The sequence below is a fragment of the Terrapene carolina genome, unplaced genomic scaffold, assembly GCF_002925995.2.
Source record: "Terrapene carolina triunguis isolate 2854851 unplaced genomic scaffold, T_m_triunguis-2.0 Scaffold210, whole genome shotgun sequence".
NCBI classification, from domain to species: domain Eukaryota; kingdom Metazoa; phylum Chordata; order Testudines; family Emydidae; genus Terrapene; species Terrapene triunguis.
Window position 1 is genome coordinate 1,283,621 of NW_020664561.1, and position 12,894 is coordinate 1,296,514.

The window sequence follows — 12,894 nt, forward strand, 5'->3', positions numbered from 1 at the left end:
GAGGTGACTGAAATAGATGGGGTCCCTGTGGAAGGAAAAACCCAGGGACCAGGACCCTACTTCATAATGAAGAAGGATCTCTTATACCGGGTTGCACCAGTACAGGGGCAGAAGGTACAGCAGATCCTAGTACCTCAAAAACACCAGAACGCTGTATTAAGTCTTGTTCATAGTCATCTTTTTGGGGGGCATTTGGGGGTAGAGAAGACCCTGTCATGAGTCCTACGACGGTTCTTCTGGCCCGGAGTACATGAAGAAGTGCGGAGGTACTGTGCCTTCTGCCCGGAGTGTCAGCTGCACAGTCCCCGTCCCCACTTGAGGGCACCTTTAGTACCCCTTCCCATCATAGAGGTCCCCTTCGAGCGAATAGCCATGGACCTAGTGGGACCCCTGGAGAAGATGGCTCGGGGCCACCAATATATACTTGTTGTTTTGGACTATGCTACTTGCTACCCAGAAGCCATCCCCCTGCGGAACACGGCCTCTAAAACTATAGCCAAAGAGCTGGTGGGGATCTTTGCCCGAATGGGGCTACCAAAGGAGATATTAACCAAGGAATCCCATTTATGTCGAAGCTAATGAAGGACCTCTGTACGCTGCTCCATATACATACCCTGAGAACTTCGGTCTACCATCCACAGACTGATGGGTTGGTAGAAAGGTTTAACCAAACCCTCAAGGCTATGATAAGGAAGGTGGTAAGTCGGGATGGGAAGGATTGGGACACCCTACTACCCTACCTTATGTTCGCTATCCGGGAGGTACCACAGGCCTCAACTGGGTTTTCCCCCTTCGAGTTATTATACGGGCGTCACCCCCGTGGCATACTAGATATTGCCAAAGAGATCTGGGAAGAGGAACCCAATGAGGGGAGAAATATAATAGAGCAGGTAATGCAGATGCGAGACTGGATAGCCCGGGTTACCCCTATTGTATGGGAACATTTGGAGAAGGCACAGGAGGCCCAGCGAACCCATTACAATCGCCAGGCAAAAGTGCGACAGTTCCAACCAGGGGATCGGGTTATGGTGTTGGTACCCACGGCAGAAAGCAAGCTTCTGGCCGAATGGCAGGGGCCCTGTGAGGTGGTTGAACCCGTGGGGGAAGTAACCGACAAGGTGCGGCAGCCAGGACGCAGAAAACAAGAACAGATTTATCACGTTAATCTTCTGAAACACATGCACAAGAGGCATGCACAACGGTCCAAAAAGACCTAACCCAGGAAAACAAGCCTTCCAAACAGGTGAGAGTGTCTCCCGATTTAACACCAGACCAGAAGAATGAGGTGTCTGAGATGATCTTCCGGAACCAAGATGTGTTCTCGACAAAACCGGGTCGAACAACCGAGACATATCACCACATGGTCACGAACCCTGGGGCCAGAGTAACAATGAGACCTTATCGGGTGCCAGCGGCAAAAAGGGAGGAAATAAAAGCAGAAGTAAAAAAAAATGCTGGAGTTGGGGATCATCGAAGAATCCCACAGTCAGTGGTCCAGCCCAATTGTGCTGGTGCCCAAACCTGATGGCACCACAAGATTTTGCAACGACTTCCGGCGACTAAACGAAGTATCCCAGTTCGACGCGTACCCCATACCTCGCATAGATGAGCTAGTGGACTGTCTGGGTAATGCCCGGTACTTGACTACCCTAGACTTGACAAAGGGGTACTGGCAGATTCCCCTTGCAGAAGACGCAAAGGAAAAGACTGCGTTCTCTACACCAGAGGGTCTTTTTCAATATACTGTCCTCCCTTTTGGACTACATGGGGCCCCAGCTACCTTCCAGCGCCTCATGGACAAGCTATTACGCCCGCATAACAGTTATGCTGCTGCCTACTTGGACGTTGTGGTCATTCATACCCCAGCCTGGGAAACCCACCTGGAGAAGGTGGAGGCAGTCCTCGATACCTTCAGGCGAGCTGGCCTTACAGCAAACCCTGCCAAGTGCGCTGTAGGGTTTACAGAGGCCAAATATCTTGGCTACATTGTGGGAAAAGGTCTGGTAAAACCCCAAGTGAACAAGTTAGAGGCCATCTAAAATTGGCCCCGACCAAGTCGCAAGAAACAAGTCCGGGCGTTCCTAGGTGTGGTGGGGTATTACCGATGATTTATCCCCCACTTCGCCACAAGGGCAAGCCCCCTGACAGACCTAGTGAAAGCCCGTGGACCTGATCTGGTGAGATGGTCTGACGCAGCAGAGGAAGCATTCACAGACCTACCGACTGCCCTCTGCAATAACCCCGTACTGATAGCCCCTGATTTCACCAAGGAGTTTATCCTGCAGACGGATGCATCGGAAGTAGGGTTGGGGGCCGTTCTATCACAGATGGTTGGGGAGGAGGAACACCCAATTCTATACCTCAGTCGCAAGGGTCTGTACTGGGACCTGTGCTGTTCATAAATGATCTAGAAAGGGGAGTGAACAGTGAGGTGACAAAGTTTGCAGATAATACAATATTACTCAAGATAGTTCAGTCCGCAGCAGATTGCAAAGAGTTACAAAGGGATCTCACAAAACTGGGTGACTGGGCAACAAAATGGCAGATGAAATTCAAAGTTCATAAGTGCGAAGTAATCAACACTGGAAAACATAATCCCAATTATACATACACAATGATGGATTCTAAATTAGCTGTTATCACTCAAGAAAAGTCTTGGAGTAGCGGATAATTCTTTGAAAATATCTGCTCAATGTTACTCCTGAGGGAATTCTGCACCAAAAAATTAAAAATTTCTGCGCACAATATTTTAAAATTCTGCAAAATTCTGCATATTTTGTCAGAATAACACAATATAATCACACTATTTTCAAATATTTGCTGACAATTATTATTACCAAAATAATTGAAAATGATGTGATTATATTGTTATTGTTTTTCTGTGTTATTTTGACAATTAAAATATGCAGGACTTTGCAGAACTTTAAATGTTTTATTTTTCTGGCACACAATTCCCTCAAGAGTACTAGGGTTCTGTGTGGTGCAATCTGAGTGCGGGTAGCATGGTGGGAGGTCTGGGTGCAGGGGGGAATCTGGATGCACAGGGGTTAGTGCGTGGTTCTGGTGCAGGGGGAATGGAACTCTATGGGGAGTCCAGGTGAAGGTGGTTAGGGCTTGGGGGGAGGTATGGGGGAGTGGGGCTTGTTAGGTTGGGGGGGTCAGGGTGCAGCTGGTTGGGGATCAGTGGGGTGAGGGTACGAGTGTGGGGGCTCCTGTAGCAGGGGGTGAGGCTCAGCAGAGTAGAGGTGTGGGGGGCTTGAAGGGGGGGTTCTGGGTATGGGGGGCTCCTGATGCAGGGGGGCTCAGTGTTAGAGGGTTCTGGGTGCATAGGTGAGGGGAGGGAGTCACTGTACAGGGAGCTGCTCTCCCTGTCCATCCAACCCCCCTGCACCCAACCCCTCCATTGACCCCCCCCCCCGCCCCTGGCCCCCCCCCCCCACCCAGACCCCCACTGAGGTGCAGCGCTTCCTGCAGCCAGGGGAAGTTTCTGGGGCTTGATCTGACCCAGCTGCGGCTGCTATGTGCAGGGAAGGGGGAGGGAATAGGATGGCACTGCTGTTCTCCTCCTGGAAGCAGATCTAGCTGTAAAGCTGAGAGCAATGCTGCATAAAAGTCTGACTTGCACTCCAGGCAGACCTCAGCCGCGGGTGTCTAATTGCAGCGTAGCCATGCCCAGAGAGAGGTGTTTCTGAGACATGCTGCAGAAGCAGCTTTGGACCTGGTCCAAGGTGTCTGAAGCCCTTTGGCCTGTGACCCACACCTGTAAGTTCCTAGCAGAATCTGGTTCAGTCAGACAACCGCTGAGCGGAGACCAACTCTCTCCCTGCAGCTCTCTCTACATGGCACAAATGCCCTAGGTGAGCTGTAAATAGGTTTAGTCCTAACTAGATAACAGCTGCGAGCTTTTTTTAACCTATAGACGGCGCAATGTAGCTTGCCCTAGGAATGTGCTTGGGCTGGGGAAAATACAGATGGTGAAAGTCAGAATGGCGAAGTGTGGGGGACACCCATCGCCATGGACCACCACGTGGGGAGCCTCATCATCACGACTGGCATCTCCTTAACTCTCCAGGCTGATACCATGGCCACCCAGGGGGCAGAGCCAGCTTTACACAACTGGGGTTCTCAAGTCAGCCTTTGGCAGGTGCAGCACTTGTACAAATCTGGCTGCTTAGCCAGGTGCCTACATAGGGACGTAGCAACCTAGCTTTGGGCCCCCATTTTTGAAACTCTTGGCTGCAGTCTTTAGAGACAGACAATACAACGAGCACTCTCCCCATGGCGCAAACAGAACCTCCCTCAGTTTCCTGAGGGTTAGATTTAAACCAAGAGGGGTCGGGGGACTCACAAGCAGCTGGGAAAACAAGTAACAGCCATTTCAAATACCTCTTTATGATCAGGTGTTTGAAGCCGGAATGTCCTGCACCAGAGGCCAGCAGGTGGGCTTTGGAGAGAGTTGCTCCAGGATAATCCAAGTGCTTGAGTGCTAACAAATGGTCCAAGACGAAAGGGGCTGCAGGAACTAATGGCAAATGGCTGTACGTGTGCGGGAGTACTGGGTGCATGGGGCAGAGTGAACGCGAGTACTTTGGACGCACGCAGTCAATGCGTGTGCCATGAGACTGGAACGTGCCTGTCTCCAGACGCAGTCACTGATATCTCAGGGCTGTGGCACGGTCCTTGCTAGGCCACTGTACGCACTAGCAAAGGCCTCAAGACTTACAGAGAGACGAGTCCCAGGAACAGCTGCTACATAACCTCTTTAAACCCATTCAAACACCCAGGCCAGACGCTCCCCGCTCCTTTCCTCCAGAGCCACGCTGATCCCTCGCTGGAGCTGGGGGACCCACCTGGTGACTGTGAGGTCAGCCGGTGATGTCACAAAGCCAAGGCCCTGGGGAATCCAGCCAGAGGCTGTCCAGAGCCCCAGAAACTCTCCAGCCAGGACCTGCTCTCTGCACCCGTCTCAAGAGGGAATGGAGAACTTCTCCCTGCTGACGATCTCTGGGCCTCGTCTGCCCAGCTGTGCCATGAAGAGCGTACGTGAGCTGCCATCCCCCAGAAGCACGCCCAGTCTGCCAGGTAACGGGGCCACAGTGAGAGCCCACAGCCAGCCCTCGCATGGCATGGAACAGAACGACGTTGCACTTCTCCAGCACCCTCACCACCTGCCCCAGGGCACTTTATAAGCAGCATCCCAGGACAGCCCATGAGGTGGAGGAGGGGTAGTATGATCCCTGCTGTACAGGTGGGGAAACTGAAGCACACAGATGCTGATGTTTTCCAAAGTGTGCTCTGATGTTGGGTACTCATTGTTAGAGCCCTGGGGCCTGATTTGCAGTGGGTCTGAGCACTCACAGCTCCCACTGAGATCATGCGAGCTGTGGGCCCCCAGCACTTCTGGAATCAGGGGCCAGCTGTCCCAAACTGGGCATTCAAAATCAGAGGCCTCTCTTGAAAATTGTGGCCTAAGTGAGTTGGGCAAGGTCCCACAGTAAGTCAGTAGCAGAGGCCAGGAGATGAGCCAGCTCTGATCCCCGCCTTGGGTCATACACGCCACCTTTCCTAGGCAAAACACAGCCAACCAGGCCAGGCCCAGGAAGTCAGGAAACCAGTGAGCTACTGCCAGCAGGGCTAGGCATTGGCAGGTGACCTTGGACAAGGCACTGCCCTGCTCTGGGCCTCATTTCCCTAGCTGTAAAACGGGGCAAGGGAAAATGCATGGGCCTGTCATTCATGTGCCCAGAGGCCTCGTGCAGGATCTCAGGCCGGGGCGGTCGCTGTTCAGCCACAGAACCCCCCTCGCTCGTACGCTTTTCTGACCCACTGCAGGCTTGTGCCTGAGCCAGTCCTCGATGCCCGTCACGCACCACCACTGCTTGGGATCAGCGCTGCCCTCTGAGCCTCCCAGCGTTGGGTGAATGGCCAGAACCTGCAGCTGGACAGCTCTGCCCCTGCCCTGCCCACGGCACATGCAGGGAGAGGAAAGGTCTGACCATTTCCCAGGGGGCCTGCACTACATGGAACCCCTGCTCCCCACTGCTCAGGCGGACCCCGGGGCCAGCCGCTGCTCGGGCCCACGGAGGTCATGGAAAGTCACAGAATCCTCCACGACAGACTCTCAGCCTTACCCATGTGTGACAGACATGGCTGCCAGCCCACGTCCACACAGTCTGGCCCAGCAGGAACCCTGTGATTGGGGCGGGGCAGGCGGGTCAGGAGCATCCCGGGATGAACACCGACCCAAGTGGTGTCTGAGGGGGAGGGAAGCTGCCAAGGGGAGGGGGAGGGCAAGGTGAGCCCAGACCATGGCCTCCCTCCCCACAGCCTGCCCTCCACTGGGCCAGGGGCTCATTCCAGCCTCTTCTCTTGGCAGCTTGTGTCCCCAGCGACGGCCAGAGCAGCGAACCCCTAGGGTGCAACTGCACCATCTACCGGCCCTGGTTCTCCCCCTACAGCTACTTCGTGTGCATGGACAAGGTCAGCCAGCGGGAGGCCTGCAGCTTCCCGGACACGCTGGTGGCCAGCACCAGGGACACCAGCCAGCCTGACGAGCTCCCGGAGAGCATCTGCTCCTCCTCCTGCTCCCTGGAGAAGGCTCGCCCCACCGAGGGCACCAGGAGAGCCAGCCCCGGCGTGGAGGCCAGGGACTGCATCACGTCCCAGGACATCCTCATGGCCTCCAAGTGGCAGCCGGCGCCACAGAATGGCTACAAGTGCATGGCCTGCTGCCGCATCTTCCCTACCCTGCACTCGCTCAAGACCCACATCAAGTGTGGCTTCAAGGAGGGCTTTAGCTGCCAGGTGTATTACCACAAGCTCAAAGTGCGGTGGGAGAAGGAGCTCACGGCCCGGCCCAGCAACCGGCTGGCCTTTGGCAGCTGTAAAACACCTAAGTGACCCAGCCCCCGGCGGACGCGCAGCCCCCAGCACATTCCGCCTGGGGGCAGTGCAGTGCTCTACACTCTCTACGGCAGAACCCGAATAAAGCAGATTATTAGGACCAGGCAGCGTTTCTCTGCGGAGCACCCTGTGGCAGGGGCCCCTGTGGGCTAGATGCAGGGATACAGCAGCCCCGGCCCTCCTCCTGGGACGTAACTGGGCGAACCCCCGCCTTTCCCTGCTGGATTACAGCCTCCCCTCCCCAGCAGTGTGACCCCTAAGGAGTGAGTCCCTAGTCAGCCTGCCATGGGCCTCTGGCCCCCAGATCCTCCACGGCCCCGCAGCCCCCCATTCACCCTCCCAGCAGGCCCCCACTCTAGTACAGTGACTCCTGCACACCCTGACCCTGACCCAGCACCCCAGACCCCACTCCAAGGGATCTGTCTGCACCTAGTTTTGTTATGGTGAAAAGGCCTGTTCCCCGTCACTCTGCGCTGATCAGAGCCCAGGCGTAGATCCCCACATATCCCCCAGCCAACAACTCTTCAGGAGTGGGTCTGAGAAGCCATTTCTCAACAGCTCAGGTGCCTGCTTCTTAGGGCTGCTCGTTCCAGACCCCCTGGGAGAGAGACCACTCTTACCAGCCTTCGCTATCGCCCAGCAGCCCGGGCAGGAAGTGCCAACAGCTGAGCCGCTGCGTGTTGGTGACCGATCCCACGGGACCTGTTTGAGGGAGGCATGTGTCCCCAGAACTAGTCCAGTGTGGGAGGGGCATTTCCGAAAACCAGGCAGCGACTCCGAAGGACCCTTACATCGAACGTGACGGAATGGATGTCTTTAGCCAAAGTCTGGGCTGCTTCCCAAACACGAGAGTAAAGAGCCTTCCCCCAGAGGTTCCCCGGAACAAGCGAGGGCAGGCAACGCCAGGCTAGTTGAAAGGAAGGGTCAAGATGTTATTCAAGCCACGCCAGGATCCGTCGGCGGGTGGGAAGGGGGGACGGGTTGGTTTGGAGAGCAGAGGGGTGAGATCCTGCAGGGGCTCCAGGCAGCAGCCTCTCCGTGCACCGTCCCAGCTGCTGCCCAGTCTCAGACTGGCCTGGCTTTCCAGGGAGAGCTGTGGAGCCCTGGGAAGGGTGTGGGTCTGAGATGCACGGGGAGCACGAGGGAGGCCGCTGCTTTCATTCCTCACTCCTGCAATCTGGATTCCCAGTAACTGATGACTGGGATGGCTCTAAAGCCCACTCCCTGTCTGAGCTGTCTAGGCTGGTGGGGAGCAGGGAGAAGACGGCCTGGCGCCTTTCCACAGTGCACTCGCACTTTGACTTTGGAAACAAAAAAATCATCATCGTTTTATAAGAAGTCATCCTTTTCCGCGTCATTTTACAGGCCCAGAGAGAGGCTGTTCTCCAGGACTGGGGTTGCCCTGTACTGGGGACTCGGGGATCCGGCTCGGGGATGGGCAGGATGGTACTGGAGGGCTGGCTGTGAGACACACAGACAAGCAGCAGCAGTATATTCCCATCCACCAGGTACGGCGCTTTGGTAACAAAGGCAGGGCATGAAGTGAACACAATGGGAGGTCCCAGCTGGATCTCCCATTCGCTGAGGTCAGCTCCTCAGCCATTGCAGTTTGCAGTCACCCATGTGACGGCAGTAACGGGTCAGACGGGGCCTGTTCTGTATTGCTCTAGACACCAGCCAGCTGCTGTGTAGGACTGAACGGCCGCGGCCCTGGCTGAACAGTGACAACGAGCAGCTCAGCACGCCCCCAGCATTGATTGGGAAGCTCTGCCAGGGTGATGGCCACCATCCTGGCCAGCCCCCCCAGGGACTAAATGGAACACATCTATAGACCCCAAGGCCAGAAGGGACCATCGCGATCTTCTAGTCTGACCTCCTGTAGGACACAGGCCAGAGACCAGCTCACAATAATTCCCAGAGAAGATCTGTTAGAAAAATACCCAGTCTTGATTTAAAAATTGTCAGGGATGGAGAATCTCCCATGGCCCCCAGTAAGTTGTTCCAGTGGTTAATGACTCTCACTGTTCAAAATTTACATCTTACTCCCAGTCTGAATTTATCTAGTTTCAGCTTCCAGCCATTTGGTCATGTTGGATGTTCCTCTGCCAGACTGAAGAGCTCATTAACAAACATTTGTTCCCCATGTTGATACATATAGACAGTGAGAAAGTCATCCCTTAACCACCTCTTGGTTAAGCTAAATAGATTGAGCTCCTTGAGTTTATCACTATAAAGCAGGTTTTCTAATCCTTCAGTCAGTCTCGTGGCTCTTCTCGGAACCCTTCCCAACTTATCAACATCCTTCATGAACTGTGGGCACCAGACCTGGACACAGGATTCCAGCAGAGGTCGCAGCAGTGCCAGATAGAGAGGTACAACAATCTCTCTACTCATACTCAAGATTCCCCTGTTTCTGCATCCCAGGATCACCTTAGTCTTTTTGGCCACAGCATTGCACTGGGAGCTCATGTGCAGCTGATTATCCACCCTGACCCCCAAGTCTTTTTCAAAGTCCCTACTTCCCAGGGTAGAGTCCCCCAGCCTGTAAATATGGCCTACATGCTTTGTTCCCAGATGTACACATTTAGCTATATTAAAATGCATATTGTTTGCTTGCGCCCAGGTTACGAAGTGATCCAGATTGCTCTGTACCAGTGACCTGTCCTCTTCACTATTTACCACCCTGCCCCTCCCAATTTTTGTTCCATCTGCAAACTTTATCAGTGATGATTTTATGTTTGCTTCCAGGTCACTAATGAAAATGTTAAACAGTGTACGGCCAAGGACTGATTCCTGCAGGACACCACTAGAAACACTCCAATCAGTGATGATTCCCTGTTTGTTACATTTTGAGACCCATCAGTTAGCCATCCACTTAAAGTGTGACATGTTCATTTTATATCTTTGTAGTTTTTTAACCACAATTTTGTGCAGTTCCAAGACACATCACAGAAGTCTAAATCTCTTACATCAACACTATTACCCTCATCAACCAGACCTGTCATCTCATCCAAGAACGATAAAGCTAGTTTGACACCATCTATTTTCCATAAACCCATGTTGACTGGCATTAATTAAATGACCCTCCGTTATTAATCGAGTCCCATATCAATGACTCCATTATCTTATCCAAGGTCTACGTCAGACTGACAGGCCTATAACGACCCGGGTCACCCCATTTACCCTTTTTAAATATAGGCACAACATTAGACTTTCATAAGCAGCTGCAGCTCCCTAGCTGGGGCTCTGGCAGGCTCCCAGCCTCTGTGATTGGCACAGAGAGGGATGTGTGGGTCACCCCACTGAACGGTGAGAGCACGAGCACCAGTCTGCAAGGATCAGTACGGAGCCCCGCGTGCTGTCGGACTGTGCCTGGCCCGATTGGGCAGTGCCAGTGTAGAGCGGTACTCACGGCAATCTATACTCAACCCAGCTCTCTCAGCAAAGATGAGGACATCATGTTGGGATGCTGCCTGCTCTCCCCTCACCATGCTGGGACACTAACCCCTTGACACTCCCAAACAGGTTAGTGCTTGGTCAGCAGACTGGGCTCTTCATATCGCCAGTGGCTGAAGGCACTGGGTCAAGCCTGCTCTCCCCAGTGTCTGCTGGGAGACGTGCCTTTTGCTGCTCTCTGGGGACACGTTTCACTGCCTGGAAAGCATAGGGGCTGGAACTAGAGGTGCTGCCATGCCCCCGGCTTAAAGGGGTTTCCATCAGATACAGGGTTTACAGTTTGGTTCAATAGCTCTCAGCACCCCCATTACACACATTGCTCCAGCCCCCTGCTGGAAAGCTCCGTTCCCAAGCGGGATGGCTGCTGGGGTATAACTGGTTTCCCTGCTTTGGGCCCCGAAGTTTGGGAGGTGGAAGGAGTGATCCAGAGACAGTGAGAGAAAGAAGAGACGACAGAAAGCCTTGAGAAATTGAAAGATTTATTTAGCAAAAGCCAATAGACAAACACCATCCAGGGGTTAAGTGCACTTACATTGACAGACTGGCTTCCCAGATAGACTGAATACACAGTTAGTAACACAACAGTTGTAGGAAAGGAAAGGACAAAAAATAGATCTCTCTCTATCCCCAGCCAAGACCCACCACCACAGTGTGAGGCTGGAGAGGAGGTTCCTGGGCAGCGTGGAGTTGGGAGGAGGAGAATTTACAGCTGTACAGTTCCAGGACCCAGGGCACAGCAGAAGGCTGGAAAGAGTTGCAGCCCAGCTCTGGGACGCCTGTGAGATGCATGCTGGGGCCTTCCAGCAATGCCCCTTCACATTGCTTCACGCCACTGGCTACCGGCCTTTCAAAGGCCTCCAAGAGAAGGGGCTGCTCTCAGAACCAGCAGCAGCCACCCTGTCCCTACCCCCATACTGAGCGGGAGCAGACCAGAGTGATGAGAAAAAGGATCACTCATGCATCTGACGAAGTGGGTATTCACCCAAGAAAGCTCATGCTCCAATATGTCTGTTAGTCTATAAGGTGCCACAGGACTCTTTGCTGCTTTTATAGATCCAGACTAACACGGCTACCCCTCTGATACTTGAGAAAAAGGATGAGTTGGAAGCAGGCCAAGTGAGCCAGCTGCCTGCCTGCCTGCCTGAAGGCACCTAGTCCCTGAGGGGGTGTCCCAGTGCCATGACTCCCAAGAGTGACTCCCAGGGGCACAGGTCTCTCACTAGGACCCCTGCTCCCTCTGGGTCAGCTGTTCCTGCTCCTACCTGTGCTGTGTAGAGCAGGTCTGGGGCAAGGAGAGGAGAGGGGAACAGGACTGGTCCTGCCACAAGCAACAGGGAGGGTGAGAGCCTCACAATAATGTCCTTCCTTCCTTCCTCCCTCCCACTGCCCTGCTCTCTGCCCCTCCCTCATGTGTCAGCCAGCCAGACCCTGACTCCTGCCTATTGCATCTGGCCCTGCTGCTCATTCTCCCAGCCCTCACTGCATTAACTCTCTCACATGCCAAGTCCCCTCTCCAGCCCCTCCAAAGGTCCCAGGGAGTCCCCTCAGCCCCCTCCCCCATCCCACTGCTATCCTTACCCTTATCCCCCTGCACTCTCATCTCTCTCTTCTTCCCTTTCCCAGCTGCATCCTGCCCGCCATCCTATCTCCTACCTGTGCATCAGGCCTAGGCAGGCTGCTGGTGTCCCCATCCCTTCCCACCTGAAGTGCTGCCTGGCCAACCTCCCACCCCCTCTGCCAGTGCCCACCTGCCCCTTCCAGGCCTGCAGGGGACGGGTGCAAGCTCACCCCACCCATCAGGCCAGATCAGCCTCTTGCCCGGCAGCCCAACAGCCCAGCTGAGCTCTGAGCGGGACCACACCAGACATTGCAGCTCCCCAGTCCCTCACAAGCCCATCTGGCCAGGAGGCCCTCCTCCCCACTGCCCTGCCTGTCTGAATGACAGCACCTGGCCCAATCCCAGCCCTGGCGAGAGGAGGGGACATTGGTGGGAAGACACAGCCATTGCCACCACCTCTCCCTCCATCCAGTGGGTCAAATCAGCCCCAGCCAGGGTGCTCCTGGACACCTCGCTGCAGCTCGACACACCAACATCAGCTAAACGCCCCTCCCACCTAGGGCTGCCCCCAGCTCCACAGACACCAGCTGATGACCGTGGTCCAGGCCCCCGTGCCTGCATTGTAGTTAGGGTGGACTGCAGCCCCCACCTGCTGGGGGCCCATCAGCCCAGTGCCCCTCACTGTGCTGACCCCACAGAACAGCAGCTCACAGGCCTGGTCTCAGGGGCTTCTACACCCCCTGTGCCAGAGATAGTGGCTCTCACAGCCAGGGGCCCCGCTCAGTTAGAGTTCCCCAAAGGTGCCACCGGATGCTGCCCATGGCAGGTGGTGCTGGGGGCGGGCTCAGGAGGAGCAGGCAGAAGGTGCAGGCAAAAAGGAAGAGAGATCAGACGAGCAGTGGGAGCGGAGGGGGAAGAGAGAGGAAGAATCCATTCCCCAGCCCCCATGTCCTCAGGGGAGCAGAGGGAATGTCAGT

At 54.7% G+C, this 12,894-nt stretch overlaps 2 protein-coding genes across 4 annotated transcripts in view; one reads left to right on the top strand and one right to left on the bottom strand.

Moving 5' to 3' along the window:
- LOC112112254 (carboxyl-terminal PDZ ligand of neuronal nitric oxide synthase protein) overlaps positions 1-12,894 on the bottom strand; it is a 118,324-nt gene that overhangs the window by 11,368 nt on the left and 94,062 nt on the right. The window lies entirely within an intron of this gene.
- On the top strand, positions 4,977-6,900 carry LOC112112253 (spermatogenesis-associated protein 46). Its single transcript, XM_024208103.1, has 2 exons — positions 4,977-5,082; positions 6,377-6,900. The coding sequence occupies exons 1-2, from the start codon at positions 4,977-4,979 to the stop codon at positions 6,898-6,900; spliced, it is 630 nt and encodes a 209-aa protein (XP_024063871.1).